The 18,196-nt window shown below is 37.1% G+C and overlaps 1 protein-coding gene across 1 annotated transcript in view; it reads right to left on the minus strand.

Moving 5' to 3' along the window:
* Positions 1-18,196, minus strand: part of IQCB1 (IQ motif containing B1) — a 65,747-nt gene that overhangs the window by 12,298 nt on the left and 35,253 nt on the right. Inside the window, exon 10 of the mRNA NM_001287550.1 lies at positions 654-796. Coding sequence (NP_001274479.1) covers positions 654-796 — 143 coding nt within the window. The remainder of the gene's footprint in view (positions 1-653; positions 797-18,196) is intronic.

The following is an 18,196-nucleotide window of genomic DNA, read 5'->3' on the forward strand; positions in this document are numbered from 1 at the left end:
CAAAAATACATAAACAAAAACAAAAGCAAACAAAAATGGCAAGATGTCACAAGGTTTATACTGCGATATGAGTAAAGTTCTGATTCCAGAATGTAGCAGTATTCTAACTCCTTACGTAAAATCAAGGGGATTGTTTCTGAAAGCTAACTTTAAGCACATCTTTTTATGTTTCACTAATTTATTTGAAAGATAAGAAAACTTGTGGAGAGATCACTCATCATCAACTAATAGGCTTTAATAAAAAAAAAAGTGACTTTTTTTTCTGACTCGAGATTTTTTTTTTCCTTTTTTTTTTTTTTTTATTGGTGTTCAATTTACTAACATACAGAATAACACCCAGTGCCCGTCACCCATTCACTCCCACCCCCCGCCCTCCTCCCCTTCTACCACCCCTAGTTCGTTTCCCAGAGTTAGCAGTCTTTACGTTCTGTCTCCCTTTCTGATATTTCCCACCCATTTCTTCTCCCTTCCCTTATTTTCCCTTTCACTATTATTTATATTCCCCAAATGAATGAGAACTCGAGATTTAACTGAGAAAGGTTTACCTGAGAAAGGAGAAACAAGAAAAAGGTACAAATTAAAAGAAAAAATCATCAGGTAGCAGGAAATCTGGTTCATTAAAAGACACTTATAAAACTGACATCGCCACCTACCTGGATGAACTATTTCGAGCATACTCAGCCGTAATTCTCGGGACAATCTCATGGCTCTCTGTCTTTGAAGTTGCAACTGTAATCTGCGGTCCTCTTCTTCTTTCTGCTTATTTAGCTTTAGTAATATCTTGGTTCGTTTAGATCTGTGATAGAAACATTAAGTACCTTATACACAATTTTTTCATAAATGATATACCCATTTAAAGATGTGAAAAAATGTTTAACCTCACTAATAATTATATACATGCAGTTTGTTATATGCAGTAACAAATTGAAAACAAACTGTATATCCCACAATAGGGAATTGGATAAATAAATTACTGGTTCATTCACTAGACAGGATTCTATGAACCATAAAAATATAAAAATTTCAAAAAATATTTAGCAAATTGGGAGAGTACCTAAATCTAATGTCAAGTGAAAATAAAATCAGGATATAGAAAACATCCAAAACATGTTATAAACATGTATTACATACATAAAAAAACCCCAAAGGATTGAAAAACAAAATTTCAAGAGTGATTTTTATTTTTGCTGCATGGAATGATTATGAATGATTTTTTTCTTCTTCATGTTCACCTATTTCTCAACTACGGACTAATAATCATTATTATTAGAATCAATTATGAAAATTTTCATGTGGATACAAATAGTTTAACTGGCATCTGTATATTAGCTTTTCTTATTCACCAAAATTTCTCCTTAGCCATTCTACCTAGTTTTGATTGCTTCTTAATTACTTATGTAAGGAGATCACAAATATTAGTCTATAGTGAACATACTCAAAATGCTTTCAGATATCCATAGAAAAAGAAACCAGAAAGGGTAAGAAGAGAATACATTATTCATGTCTATAGACTTGATTTGCTTGTATCTCACTCAAGAGCATTTGCTCTTATATTCTTTTTCAGAATTAAACTGCCAGCAAATGAGGTTCTTCTCTATAGCTTTGTAGACAGGTAGACTTCAAAATAGTTATGGTTATAATGATTTTTAATTCAGTTCTTTTGGAAAAGGAAAAACAAGCATAAAGCAATTTAAAAAATCTTTTAAAACCAAAAAACCTCACAAAATTATTTTGATAAAATTTTTTGTAAGGTTTTCGTTTATTTTATTAGTATTTAACTGCTACTAATTACAATTTAAGTGTTTTCTTAGCTTTACACTTTGTCAAGAGTCAGAGGCTTGTTTCAAAATATCTTTATCATTCTGAAAGGCAGAGAAGACCTCAAAGTGCACATGTACCAAAAAGATAAGGGCTAGCTGAATAGTTTCTAAGTGTCTCTTCCTCTTCCAAAGAGTTGGAAAAGATGTAAGGGGCCTTTATGTTCTCAAAGAATTCTTATAGAACTCTCCCTGCAAAATTCTAGATTGTCTACAACATATAGGTAAGGACATTTTACCCTTTAACTATTTATGGAAGGTAAAAGACAACTGCTGGCCCTAAACAAAACCTCCTTTTAAATTACCTCATTGGTAGATTATGTCTAATATTTCATTATCATTATTTTAAATTTACTACTAGTAAAAGAAACAGTAATAATTAAAATTGTATTGCTAGGGCATTTAATCTGTCAGAAAAATGCGTCTGAGAAAAGCCTGTAAGTAATAAAATACAGTAAAAATGAAAGGACTATGGAACATGGAGGTAGAAGTAAAATTTTTAAATTTTTTTTAGAAGTAAAATTTAAGAAATAGAAATATAGTAGAAAAGTAAAGTTCAAAGACTGAAATGACTATAAATTATAAATATGTATGTTTCTGGATTCATGCTTTAATTTCATATTTGAAAATATTTATTAAGAATTAATGTGATTTTGAATTTGAACGTTTTCCTCCCACTTAGGAACATTCTAGTTAGTTACTAGTAGTTAGTTACTCTGTAGTTCTAGTTAGAGAGTTTCTTAAATCACTAAAAAATGAAAAGAATATTCATTTAACTGGTCTCTTTATAAGAAAGACTACGCATTTGACCATCTGGCATCTGTGTGCACTTCTGAAAAGGAAGAGTGATCAGATATATTCCCAAAATAGTTCATATAAGTATATTCCATGAGTTACATTTAATCAACATGAATCTTTACCATCAAAGAGGGAGCTAGCCCAACTATATATTACTAAGACATCAGAAGTCTCTCAGAATTCCTTTGCCAGAGAATAGTAAGTAGAAACTGGGGAGTCCCATATGAGCTGATTGCCAAAATAGTTGAGTTCGTTAACTCAACAAACATTTATCTGAGTGCTGCCTGCTTGGTACCATCAACTCAGGGAAACAGAGAAGAAACATAGTTCTGCCCTTCAGAGCTCAATTTCAAGGAGAAGTTGAAGGGTAGCAGAATATGCATTTTGGCATAAGGATTATTTTGAGCTGGAGGCAAATGAGAATCCACAAATGTAGAAAGAGCTTTCCAGAGCTTCCCCATAGGATTAAAAGCAGAAACGTCTCACAAACGAACACTAATAAATCCTCCCTCCCAAAGAAGTTTTATGGCCATGAAGAAGATGGAAAGTTGGTGCCAAGATGGACCTAGACAACCCACATATTTCATTAGATTCCAAAATATATTTACCTTTCCAGAATTTCCTTACTTTGGAGGTCTAAAATCCTTTTCTTTTTACCTATCACTTCGCTATGAATTTATTATTCTTTGTTAAGATGCTATATATGCCCAAGTTCTAACTACTCATTTGACTTAATGGTCATGTGAGGTTTCTTCTGCATCATGGGCACTGTACACGTTAATAAATTGTTTTTCTCTTGTTAATGGTCCCCCCCCCCCATTTTTGTTGTCAGTCTGATGTCCAGGGAATGAACCTAAAATAGGTAAAGGGAAATATTTTTCTTCCCCTACAAAGTGAAACAAGTACAATTAAGACACCAAAACATGAGGGAAGCCTGGGTGGCTCAGCGGTTGAGCATCTGCTTTCGGCTCAGGTCATGATCCTAGAGTCCTAGGATCGAGTCCCACATCGGGCTCCCTGCATGGAGCCTGTTTCTCTCTCTGCCTATGTCTCTGCCTCTATCTCTCATGAATAAATAAAATCTTTTTAAAAATGTATCAGCAGTATGATAAAGGTAGGTAAGTTGGGAGGTTTCCCAAACATAACTGGTGTTAGCTGTTAGCTGTGTCTGAAAATTTTGCTGAGCACCTAATAGAAAATAACGTTTCTGACCATAAAAGATGATTCAGTAAAAAAGAAACCCCCAAGTGGTAAGAGGATGGGCAAAATGGGTAAAGCGGAGTGGGAAGCACAGGCTTCTAGTTATGGCATGAGCAAGTAATGTGGATGAAAGGTATGGAATATGGAATACAGTTAATGGTATTGTAATAGCATTATATGGTGACAGATAGTAGTTATGCTTGTGGTAGCACAGCATAAGTGTAGACCCATCTACATATCACTAAGTTGTATACCTGAAACTAATGTAACTATACATTAGTCTAAAAAAAAGGCAGCTCAAATGGTATCTTATACATCATGAAAAATAAAAAAATAAACCCCCCTCACGAGAGTGCATTATTATTAAAGGTGTGACTACACAAGAGTGTCCTCTTGCTGGAATTTAAAAATTCTGATCAATTTGGGCCCATAATTATGAGTGGTAGGCAGTCCCTTCCCCCAACAAAAAAACACAGGAGGGAAAAGTTATTCTGAGATAGCAAGTTGACCACAAAGAGACAGAAATAACCTTTGCAGAAAGCCCAGTTATAAAAAAAGAAAAATTTGCATAAACTATTTCAACTTGAAAAGATGCTGAAGCCTGAGCAAACTTGAAATTAAAAAGTAATAAATAAATAGAACCCAAAGATTAAAACTATACTTCAATCTGTCCCAAAACTTCAAACTCAAAATACTGGAAAAAAACAAATTACAATGTGAGATTTTTTTAAAAGATTTTAATTATTTATTCATGAGAGAAGCAGAGACATAGGCAGAGGAAGAAACAGGCTCCCTGCAGCGAGCATGATGCAGGACTCAATCCCAAAACCCCAGGGTCATGACCTGAGCCAAAGACAGATGCTCGACCACTGAGCCACCCAGGTGTCTCATAATGTGAGATTTAAATAATTCTGGTTTCACAGCTAATCTCTTCTAATGGAAATACTTATAACTGGACTGGTTTTGTTATTCAATGGAATTTCTATTTTAAAATAGTGGAACATTAATTAGATTTTATAGATACACTTTTTTTTTTTAAGATTTTATTTATTTATTCATGAGAATACACAGGGATGAGAGAGAGAGAGGCAGAGACCCAGGCAGAGGGAGAAGCAGGCTCCATGCAGGGAGCCCGACGTGGACTCGATCCCGGGTCTCCAAAATCACGCCCTGGGAGGAAGGTGGCGCTAAACCACTGAGCCACTCCGGCTGCCCTAGATACACTTTTAAGTGGACAAAAATCTGTAATCCTGGGATACTTTTAAATAGATTTTAATATTACAAGAGAAAGTAAACTGGCAGATTTGACAACTACTATGAGAGTAAAAATTAATTAATTAATTAATTAATTAATTCATCACCATGAGTCCATGGTATAGATGTACCTTTAAATGTAAGAGGGCAGAGAGCTGAGAATGATAGCAAGTAGAATCCATAAGTAATAAATACTCTACCTAAGTTCACCACAGAAGGCAAGGCTATACCAAGAACATCTCAGATTTTTGAAGAGAATAATATACGTTGTGACTCTCAAAGTATTAATCATTTCCCAAATTTATTTGACCACAGAAATCCTTTTAAAAATGTTTTTAAACAAATACATTGCAGGTTCCACAATAAACTTTGAGCAATGCTGTAATGGATTTTAACTGCCTCTCACAAGTATTATTTATTTAACATATCTATTTGTCTAACTGGATCTGAAAACACTAAAAGGCAAAAATGTACCATATGCATTTTTCCCACTATAATTTTTTCTAAGTTCGAGGTAATATGCTAAAAAAAAAAACAAACCCTTTATATTATTATAATCTTAGGAGGGACACAAACAATTATCCCCATTAAATAGATGGGAAGGGCACCTGGTTGAGCATCTGCCTTTGGCTCAGGTCATGAACCCGGGGTCCTGGGATTGAGTTCCGCATCAGGCTTCCCCTTGGTAGTTTGCTTCTCCCTCTGCCTAGGTCTCTGTCTTTCCCTGTGTCTCTTATGAATAAATAAATAAAATCTTTAAAAATAAATTAAATAGATGGGAAACTTGGGGCTGAGAGGTTGCGCATCTTGTCTATGGTCATTCAGCCCAAAGTTGCTGAGGTGAAATACAAAATCAAGTCTGTTTAACTCTCCCAATACCCAGATAGCCTCTTGCATATATTTGGCAATTTTAAAAATTCATGCTTTTTAAAAAACAAACAAAACTCATGCCAATATTAATAATCTATCTTTAACTTCTTTAAAGGCGATTTTCATCAATGACTTAAATCTAAATTTTAGTTCACTATTTTATTTATTTTATTTATTTTTTGTTTTTTTTTAATTTTTATTTATTTATGATAGAGAGAGAGAGAGAGAGAGAGAGAGGCAGAGACACAGGCAGAGGGAGAAGCAGGCTCCATGCACCGGGAGCCCGACGTGGGATTCGATCCCGGGTCTCCAGGATCGCACCCTGGGCCAAAGGCAGGCGCCAAACCGCTGCGCCACCCAGGGATCCCTAGTTCACGATTTTAAAACATTTTTATAACTGAGAAATTCATTTGCAGTTATTAAAAGACTAGTTTTAGTTCTCTTAAAAAACTGACTTCTAGAATATGCAAGTTTCACTACAGTGAATGAAAATTTAGCTTTAAGTTTAAGGCTGCTTGAAAAATCACCTCTAAGATGGCTCTATTTCATCGTAAATGACTAGGAAGGAGCTAAGTCATGTAGTTGTGTGGATGTATGTATATGTTATTCTTTCCACTGCCTCTAAGAATCTGGATGAGTCAGTCATATAAAAAAGTGGGCCATGTCTTCAGGATTTCATTTTTTGGTCCACTTCAAACAGATAAATGATAAACTGTGTTATATCTAAATGACTGTATCTACCCATTCCATATTTACTGACAAAACTCAGGTGAATATACTAAAACTTTTATGAACTCATACATGTTTTTACCATAATTATATATGAAGGCAATTTTTTACTTTAAGGGTTAATAATTGACTATCACTGCCTCTCTCTGTAGGCCTGGTCCATGAAAAAGTCTTATCAGGTGAATAGGATTGTGTATTTGTTCCAGCAGATGTTTGTCTTATATTATGTCCTGTGCTTTGAAAGTACGTACATCTAGTTACTGGAGTACTGAAATGTGTTTCAGAATAAGAATGAAAGCAAGAGTAAAAGAAACAGCTGGAGAAGCAAGTGGTTCGAAAGGAGGATCCTGAACTCACTCCTTCCCCCAGATAAACAAGGCTTCAACTAAATATAGAGCAACTCTTTCTGGAAACAACCTAAAGATTAGCTATCCCACAGCGAAAGATATAAAGAAAAAGTCACACAGGGAAGAGTAGAAGGGACAGAGATGCAATCTAGTTCGGATTCATACTACTAGTGCAGTGATCCACAGGGGGAAAGATACCACAGGCACAGAGGTTCAAAACCCCATCAGGCAACCCTGCCCTGAGGACATGCACCTAAAGAAGTGCTCATAATGTCCAGCTTTGAAAATCAGTGGGGGCTTAACTCTGAGACAGTAGGAAGGCTATAGGAAACCAAGATTCTACTCTTTAAGGTCCCATGCACAAATTTACTTGCTCTGAGACCTAGCACAGAAGCAGCAGTTAAAAAAGTGCCTTAGCCATATATATAGGAAATTTACTATTTCCTATATAGGAAATTTACTATTTACTATTTCCTATGATTTTAGGCTGTGTGTGCCAGAGGACCAGGGATCTGTAGGTACTTTCTCTAGGAACAGAAGTACTGGTGTGTTCCATTTCTGACATTATCTATCTACTCTGCTAGCACCACATGTCTCTCTCCAGTGTTGCCCTATGGACTCACCACACCAACTGGCAGGTACCAATGGCTGGAATGAGCACCTTCTAAAAGCATCTCCTGCCTCACTGCATTCAGTGAAAAGCATTGGCCTGGACTGGCACCCACCCAAATTGGCTGACAGGGGCAGTTGTAGATAGCCCCACCTCCCAGTGTGCCCACAAGAGTTGCAGCCCAATCATAAAAGGAGAGAGCGTGAAGCCCACACAGGGAGCACCCCCACAGCACCTGGTTCTGGTGACATAAGGAAGACTGTGCTTCTGGGCCCTCCAGGACACCTTCTATATAAAGCTACTTCTTCAAGACCAGGAATTGATCAACCTAATACATAGAAACAAATATAGAAAGTCAGGCAAAATGAGGAGACAGAGGAATATGGTCCAAATGAAAGAACAAGAAAAAATTTCAGAACTACATGAAATGGAGATGAACAATCTACCAGATAAAGAGTTCAAAGAAATGGTTATGAAGATGCTCACTAAACTTGGGAGAAGAATAGATGAACACAGTGAGAACTTCAACAAATATTAAAAAAAAAAATCAGAGCTAAAGAATAAACAAAATGAAAAATAAACTAGAAGGAAATCAATAGATTAGACAACACAGAGGAGCCAATCAGCAATCTAGAAGACAGTAGAGTGGAAATTATTCAAGCTGAACAGCAAAAAGAATGAAAAACTTGAAAAAATTAGAATAAAGAACTTCTAGGACAAAATCTAATGTACTAACATATGTGTATCAGGGGTCTCAGATGAGTAGAGTCCCAGAAAGGGGTAGAAAACTTATTTGACAAAATAGTAGCTGAAAATTTCCCTAACCTGAGGAAGGAAACAGACATCCATGTCCACAAAGCAAAGAAACTCCAAACAATATTAACCCAAGGAAGTCTACATCAAGATACACAATAATTAAAATATTAAAAATTAAAAGAGAGCATCTTAAAAGCAGCAAGAGATAAACAACTAGTTATGTAACAAGGGAACACCTTCAAGGTTGATTTCTAGCAGAATTTTTGCAGACTAGAAGTTGCATGATATATTCAAGTTCTGAATAGAAAAATCTATACCGGGATCCCTGGGTGGCGCAGCGGTTTAGCGCCTGCCTTTGGCCCAGGGCATGATCCTGGAGACCTGGGACTGAATCCCATGTCGGGCTCCCAGTGCATGGAGCCTGCTTCTCTCTCTGCCTATGTCTCTGCCTCTCTCTCTCTCTCTCTCTCTCTCTCTCTCTGACTATCATAAATAAATAAAAATTAAAAAAAAAAAAAGAAAAAAGAAAAATCTATACCCAAGAGTACCCAGCAAGATTACCAATCAGAATAGGAGATAAAGTTCCTCAGACAAACAAAAGTTAAAGGAGTTCATCACCACTAAAACCAGACTTACAAGAAATATTAAAGGGACTCCTTTAAGTAGCTAAAGGCTATAACTAGAAGAAAGAAATTTATGAAAAAAAAAATCTCATTGGTAAAAGCAAACATATAAAGACAATGGATGAACCATTTATCAAGCTAGTAAGAACGTTAAAAGACAAAAGTAGTAAAGTGAACTGTACCTAATACAATATATGTCAAAAACAAAAAACATGGTGATGGGGGAATGTTTTAGAATGTGTTCAAACTTAAGCGACTATTAACTTAATATAGTCTACCATAATTAGAATGTTATATATGAACCTTATGGTAACCACAAACCCAAAATCTATGATAGGTACACAAAAAATAAAAAGCCAACCATAACACTAATGAAAGTCATTAAATCAGCGGCCGAGATAACTCAGTTGGGAGAGCGTTAGACTGAAAGTCATTAAATCACAGAAGAGAGAGCAAGAGAAGAAAAAAACAGAACTACAAAAACAACCAGAAAACCAACAAAATGGCAATAAGTACATACCTGTCATAATTACTTTAAATATAAGTGGACAATACAAAAGACACAGAGCAACTGAATGGATTTAAAAAAGACCCATATACATGCTGCCTACTAGACTCACTTCAGATCTAAGACACATATAGGCTGAAAATAAAGGGATGGAAAAAAGATATTCCATGCAAATAAAACAGTTATAAATAAATATTTATATTTATATGTTTATGTTTATATTAATAAAACAGTTATAAATATATATAAGCACCCAATCAATGTAGAAGCACTTAAATCTACAAAGCAAATATTAATAAATATGAAAGGAGAAAATAACAGTAATACAATAATAGCAAGAACATTAATAAACTACTTAAATCAAAGAATAGATCATCCAGACAGAAAATCAGTAAGGAAAAAGTGAACTTAAACAACATATTAGACCAGATGGATTTAACATATATATATATATACAGATCACTCCATCCCAAAACAGCAAACTACATATTCTTTTCAATTGTACGTGGAATATTCTTGAGGATAAACCACATGATAGGTCACAAAACAAGTCTCAACATATTTAAGACTGAAACATATCAAGCATCTTTTCCAACTACAATGGTATAAAACTCAAAATCAATTACAAGAAAAAAAAAACCTGAAGAACACAAACACATGGAGGTTAAACATGGTACTAAATAACCAATGGTTCAACAAAGAAATCAAAGAGGAAATAAAAAATTAAGACAAATAAAAATGAAACACAACATTCTAAAATCTATGGGATACAGCAAAAGCAATTCCAAAAGGAAAGTTTAGAGCAATAGAGGCCTACCTCAAAAAACAGAAAAATCTAAAATAATCTAATCTTATACAAAAGAACTAGAAAAAGAAAAACAAAGCCCTTAGTTAACAGAAGAAAAAAGTAATAAAGACTAAGCAGAAATACAATAGTAAAAAAATAAATAAAAATAGAAAAGACCAATGAAACCGCTTCTCTGAAAATATAAACAAAATTAATAAACTTTTAGCAAATTCATCAAGGAAAAAAGAGAGGGCCCAAATAAAATCAGAGATGAAAGTGAGGTTACAAGTAACACCACAGAAATAAGTTGGACAATCTAGAAAAAATGAAATACGCAATCTTACAAGAATGTATCAGGAAGAAACGAAATCTTATCAGACCAATTACTAGTAATGATACTGAATCAGTAATCAAAAAAGCTCTCAACAAACAAAAGTCCAGGATCAACAGGCTCCCATGTGAATTCTACCATTTAGAGAAGAGTTAATATCTACTCAAACTACTGTAAAAAATTTAAAATTTAGAACACTTCCAAATTCATTCTACAAAGCCAACATTACCTTGATACCAAAAACAAAGACACTACAAAAATTATAGGCCAATAACCCTGACATACATAGATGCAAAATTCCTCAATAAATGTATTCAACAATACATTAAAAATACATTAAAAAATCAAATTCATCAATACATACATCAAGTGGGATTTATTTCACAGATGCAAGGATGGTTCAATATTCACAAATCAAATACATGATACACTACTTTAACAAAGGAAAAAATCATATGATCATCTCAATAGATGCAGAAAATGCACCTGACAAAATTCAACAGGCATTTAAGGACAAAAAATCTCTCAATAAAGTATGTATAGATGGAAGATACCTCAAAATAATACAGGACATATCTGACAAACTCATAGCTAACATCAGAAAAGCTTAGAGAGCTTTTCCTCTAAGATTAGGAACTAGTCATGGATGTCCACTCTTACCACTTTTATTCAACATATTCTAGAAGTCTTAGTCACAGCAATCAAACAAAGAAAAAGAAATAAAAGGAATCCAAATTGGGAAGGAAGAAATAAACTGTCACTGTTTCCACATGATGTGGAGTAAGGGATAGGGAGAGATAGGTAGGGGGCCATGAAATCAGGCTCACAAAACAAATCCAAAAATGCTGAGATATAAGGAAACCAGAGATAAGGAAATAGACCAGATCATCTGGCCCGGGATGTTAGGGAGTAGGGAGTATTTTTCTTTGGCAGCTACAGTGTAATCACAGAAAATGACCAGACCACAAAGACAGAAGTCATTAAGTAAGTCATTATCAATAGTCCTTGCTCAAACTAAGAATCTCAAGGCCACAAGAATCTCAAGGCCACAAGCTCCCTGGATAAGTGTTCAATAAAAGACTGGCCTAAAAACCTTCAATGGCACAACCCTGTAGGGACCCTTCTCACGCCTGAGAGCTCATTCTGTATCCTTGCTTAATGAACTTCATTGCTTTATTCAGTCTCTTTTGCGAGATTTATTCTTTAATTCCATGAGATAAGAACATAACTCTCCTGCTTGAATATAATACTACATATAGAAAACCCTAAAGATTCTACAAAAAAAACCCTATTAGAATGAATGATTTCAGTAAATTTGCAGGATATAAAATTAATTTATAGATATGTTGTGTTTTTATATACTAATAACAAAGCAGCAGAAAGAGAAATTAAGAAAACGATCTCATTTAAAATTGTATCAAAAGAATAAAATACCGAGGAATAAACCTTAACCAAGGAGGTAAAAGACCTGTATTCTGAAAACTGTTAAGACACTAATGAAAAAAACTGAAGATGACACAAATTAAGTGTAAAAATATACTGTGCTCATGGATTGGAAAAATAAATATTGTTAAAATGTCCATACTAAAAGTAATGTACAGATTCAATATAGTCTCTACATTGGCATTTTTCACAAAACTAGTACAAATGAATACTAAAACTTGTATGGAACCATATAAGACCCTCAATACTGAATAGCCAAAGCAATCTTCAGAAAGAACAATAAAGCTGGAGGTATCATGTTCCCAGATTTTAAACTATACTACAAAGCTACAGTAATCAAAACAATATAGTACTGGCACATAAACATATAGATGAATGGAACAGAAGAGAGCCCAAAAATGAACTCACACTCCTATGGTCAATTATCTATGACAAAGGAGGCAAGAATATACAATAATAGTCTCTTCAACAAATATTGTTGGGGGAAATTGGAAAACTACACGCAAATGAATAAACTTGACCACTGTCTTTTATGCAAAAATAAACACCAAATGGATTAAAGGCCTAAATGTAACACATGAAATTATAAAACTCCTAAAACAAAACACTGGCAATAAACTCTTAGACATCAGTCTCAGTAATATTTTTTATTTTTTGTGTATATTTTTTATTGGAGTTCAATTTGCCAACATCTAGCATAACACCCAGCGCTCATCCCGTCAAGTGGCCCCTCAGTGCCCGTCACCCAGTCACCCCAACCCACCCACCTCCTTTTCCACCATCCCTTGTTTGTTTCCCAGAGTTAGGGATCTCTCATGTTTTGTCACGCTCACTGATATTTCCCACTCATTTTCTCTTCTTTCCCCTTCATTCCCTTTCACTATTTTTTATATCCCCCAAATGAATGAGACCATATAATGTTTGTCCTTCTCTGATGGACTTACTTCACTCAGCATAATAGCCCTCCAGTTCCATCCATGTTGAAGCAAATGGTGGGTATTCGTTGTTAACAAAGCCTGAGTAATATTCCATTGTATACATATATCACAGCTGCTTTATCCATTCATCTTAAGACGGACACTGAGGCTCCTTCCACAGTTTGGCTACTGTGGACATTGCTGCTAGAAACATTGGGGTGCAGGTGTCCCAGTGTTTCACTGCATCTGTATCCTTGGGGTAAATCGCCAGCAGTGCAATTGCTGAGTCATAGGGCAGTTCTTTGAGGAACCTTCACACAGTGTTCCAGAGTGGCTGCACCAGTTCCCATTCCCACCAACAGTGCAGGAAGGTTCCCCTTTCTCCATATCCTCTCCAACATTTGTTGTTTCCTGTCTTGTTAATTTTCCCCATTCTCACTGGTGTGAGGTGGGATCTCATTGTAGTTTTGATTTATATTTCCCTGATGGCAAGTGATGCAGAGCATATTTTCATGTGCTTGTTGGCCATGTCTATGTCTTCCTCGGTGAGACTTCTCTTCATGTCTTTTGCCCATTTCATGATTGGATTGTTTCTTTGCCGTTGAGTTTAATAAGTTCTTTATAGATCTTGGATACTAGCCCTTTATCTGATACGTCATTTGCAAATATCTTCTCCCATTCTGTAGGTTGTCTTTTAGTTTTGTTAACTGTTTCTTTTGCTGTGCAGAAGCTTTTTCTCTAAAGTCCCAATAATTCATTTTTGCTTTTGTTTCCCTTGCCTTCATAGATGTATCTTGCAAGAAGTTGCTGTGGCCAAGTTCAAAAAGGGTGTTGCCTGTGTTCTCCTCTAAGATTTGACGGACTCTTGTCTCACATTTAGATCTTTCATCCATTTTGAGTTTATCTTTGTGTATGGTGTAGGAGAATGGTACAGTTTCATTCTTCTGCATGTGGCTGTCCAATTTTGCCAGCACCATTTATTGAAGAGACTGTCCTTTTTCCAGTGGATAGTCCTTCCTGCTTTGTTCCAACTCTCTGAAGAAAGTCCATGGTATTTTGATAGAGATTGCATTAAACGCGTAAATTGCCCTGGATAACATTGACATTTTCACAATATTCATTCTTCCAATCCATGAGCATGGAATATCTTTCCATCTCTTTGTGTCTTCCTCAATTTCTTTCAGAAGTGTTCTGTAGTTTTTAGGGTATAGATCCTTTACCTCTTTGTTTAGGATTATTCCTAGGTATCTTATGCTTTTGGGTGCAATTGTAAATGGGATTGACTCCTTAATTTCTCTTTCTTCAGTCTCATTGTTAGTGTATAGAAATGCCACTGACTTCTGGGCATTGATTTTGTATCCTGCCACACTGCCAAATTGCTGTATGAGTTCTAGCAATCTTGGGGTGGAGGCTTTTGGGTTTTCTATATAGAGTATCATGTCATCGGCGAAGAGGGAGAGTTTGACGACTTCTTCGCCAATTTGAATGCCTTTTATTTCTTTTTGTTGTCTGATTGCTGAGGCTAGGACTTCCAGTACTATGTTGAATAGCAGTGGTGAGAGTGGACATCCCTGTCTTGTTCCTGATCTTAGGGGAAAGGCTCCCAGTGTTTCCCCACTGAGAACGATATTTGCCGTGAGCTTTTTGTAGATGGCTTTTAAGATGTTGAGGAATGTTCCCTCTATCCCTATACTCTGAAGAGTTTTGATCAGGAATGGATGCTCTATTTTGTCAAATGCTTTCTCTGCATCTATTGAGAGGATCATATGGTTCTTGGTTTTTCTCTTGCTGATATGGTCAATCACATTGATTGCTTTACGAGTGTTGAACCAGCCTTGCATCCCGGGGACAAATCCCACTTGGTAATGGTGAATAATCTTAATGTACTGTTGGATCCTATTGGCTACTATCTTGTTGAGAAGGTTTGCATCTGTGTTCATCAGGGATATTGGTCTCTAATTCTCCTTTTTGGTGGGGTCTTTGGTTTTGGAATTAAGGTGATGCTAGCCTCATAGAACGAGTTTGGAAGTGTTCCATCCCTTTCTATCTTTTGGAATAGCTTTAGTAGAATAGGTATGGTTTCTTCTTTAAACGTTTGATAGAATTCCCTTGGGAAGCCATCTGGCCCTGGACTTTTGTGTTTTGGGAGGTTTTTGATGACTGCTTCAATTTCCTCCCTGGTTATTGGCCTGTTCAGGTTTTCTATTTCTTCCTGTTCCAGTTTTGGTAGTTTGTGGTTTTCCAGAAATGCATCCATTTCTTCTAGATTGCCTAATTTATTGGTGTATAGCTGCTCATAATATGTTTTTAAAAGCATTTGTATTTCCTTGGTATTGGTTGTGATCTCTCCTTTTTCATGATTTTATTAATTGGAGTCTTTTCTCTTTTGTTTTTAATAAGGCTGGCTAATGGTTTATCTATATTATTAATTCTTTCCAAGAACCAACTCCTGGTTTTGTTGATCTGTTCCACAGTTCTTCTGGTCTCTATTTCATTGAGTTCTGCTCGAATCTTTATTAACTCTCTTCTTCTGCTGGGTATAGGTTTTATTTGCTATTCTTTCTCCAGTTCCTTTAGGTGCAAGTTAGCTTGTGCATTTGAGTTTTTTCCAGTTTTTTTCCAAGATTTTGAATGGTTTCATCTTCATTCTCATTAGTTTCCATAAATCTTTTTAATTCTTCTCTAATTTCCTGGTTGACCCTTTGATCTTTTAGCAGGATGGTCTTTAACCTCTACATGTTTGAAATCTTTCCAAATTTCTTCTTGTGATTGAGTTCAAGTTTCAAAGCATTATGGTCTGAAAATATGCAGGGGACAATCCCAATCTTTTGGTATAGGTTAAGCCCTTTCTCCAGTATGTGGTCCATTCTGGAGAAAGTTCCATGTGCACTTGAGAAGAATGTGTATTCAGTTGCGTCTGGATGTAAAGTTCTGTAAATATTTGTGAAATCCATCTGGTCCAGTGTATCATTTAAAGCTCTTATTTCTTTGGAGATGTTGTACTTAGAAAATCTGTCATTTGTAGAAAGTGCTGTGTTGAAGTCTCCCAGAAATAGTGTGTTATTATCTAAGTATGTCTTTGGTTATTATTTGATATACGTGGCAACTCCCATATTAGGGGAATAAATATTCATGATTCTTAGGTCCTCTTGTTGGATACATCCTTTAAGTATGATATAGTGTCCCTCTTCATCTCTTACTACAGTTTTTGGGATGAACTTTAATTTATCTGATATGAGGATTGCTACCCCTGCTTTCTTTCGAGGACCATTTGAATGGTAAATGGTTCTCCAATCTTTCAGTTTCAGGCTGTAGGTGTCCTTAGGTCTAAAATGGGTCTCTTGTAGACAGCCAATGGATGGGTCTTGCTTTTTTTATCCAGTCTGAAACCCTGCGTCTTTTGATGGGATCATTAAGCCCATTCATGTTCAGAGCTGCTATTGAAAGATATGAATTTTGTGTCCTCATAATACCTATTTAGTCCCTGTTTTTGTGGATTATTTCTTTGGACTTCCTTTTTCTTTTACAGAGTCCCCCTTAATATTTCTTGCAGAGCTGGTTTGGGGGTCACATATTCTTTCAGTTTCTGCCTATCTTAGAAACTCTTTATCTCTCCTTCTATTCTGAATGAGAGCCTTGCTGGATAGAGTATTCGTGGCTGCATGTTCTTTTTTTTTTTTTTTTTTTTAAAGATTTTATTTTTTTTTAATTTTTATTTACTTATGATAGGCACACAGCGAGAGAGAGAGAGGCAGAGACACAGGCAGAGGGAAAAGCAGGCTCCATGCACCAGGAGCCCGATGTGGGATTCGATCCTGGGTCTCCAGGATCGCACCCTGGGCCAAAGGCAGGCGCTAAACCGCTACATTACCCAGGGATCCCCGTGGCTGCATGTTCTTCTCATTTAGGACCCTGAATATAGGGATCCCTGGGATCCCTGGGTGGTGCAGCGGTTTGGCGCCTGCCTTTGGCCCAGGGCCCAATCCTGGAGACCCAGGATCGAATCCCACATCAGGCTCTCGGTGCATGGAGCCTGCTGACCTTCACAGCTTGGGGGCGCCAGGAGGCAGGAGCTTCCTCGCTGTCCTGTGCCCTCCCCGCCTCTGCCTGTCCTGGGGGAGCACAGGATCCTGGGCTGTGTCCCCCGTTTCCCGGGGATCTGGGGCCTGTGCTGCTGGAATCACGCACCCGGGCCGAAGCTCTTGAAGGCAGCAGGGCGCAGCCCCCTCAGCCCGGAACCGCGGCCTGAGTTTCTCCTGAGGCCCTTCAGGGTGCGCGCTCCAGCCCTTTATGGAACTCGGCCCACGGTCTGTGTGGTGCTCTCCCTGGGGCGCACCTCCTCTGTTAGTGACTCTGGGAGACTGTGGAGACTCCACTGCCCCTCCTGCGGTTCTGCCGGAGTTCCCGGCTAAGCGCCTTTCTGTCTGGGAAGAATCTGGTGCGGATTTTTAAATTTCCTGCTTCTCTGGGGCTGGGCTTCCTGTCCCGGAGGCTCTCCCGGTGGGCCTTAGCCCAGCTCCTCGCAGGGGCCCCTCCCCACTTGATTCTTTTTTATTTATTTATTTTTCCATCTCCCTACCTTTCTAAATTTTTATTTATTTATTTATCTATTTATTTATTTATGATAGTCACACAGAGAGAGAGAGAGAGAGGCAGAGACACAGGCAGAGGGAGAAGCAGGATCCATGCACCGGGAGCCCAACGTGGGACTCGATCCCGGGTCTCCAGGATCGCGCCCTGGGCCAAAGGCAGGTGCCAAACCGCTGCACCACCCAGGGATCCCCTCCCTACCTTTCTAGAAGCGAAAACCCTTCTCTCTGTAGCATTCCAGCTGTTCTCTCTTTAAATCTCAGGTCGAACCGTAGGTTTTCAGGATGATTTGAAAGTGATCTAGGTAAGTTGGTGGGGACAGGTGACTTGGGGACCCTACTTCACCATCTTGCCCCCCCCCCCACCCCCGAGTAATACTTTTTTGGATGTGCATCCTCAGACAGGGCAACAAGAGCAATAATGAACTATAAGGACTATGTCAAACTGAAAAGGTTTCATACAATGATATAACAGCCACAAAACAAAAAGGCTATCTACTGAATGGGGAAGATGTCTGCAAATGATATATCCAATAAGGGGTTAATATCCAAACTCAACACCAAAAATGACCCTCAAACAATTCAATTAAAAAATGGGTAGAGAACCTGAATACACA

This window comes from Canis lupus, chromosome 33, assembly GCF_011100685.1.
Source record: "Canis lupus familiaris isolate Mischka breed German Shepherd chromosome 33, alternate assembly UU_Cfam_GSD_1.0, whole genome shotgun sequence".
Classification (NCBI taxonomy): Eukaryota; Metazoa; Chordata; class Mammalia; order Carnivora; family Canidae; genus Canis; species Canis lupus.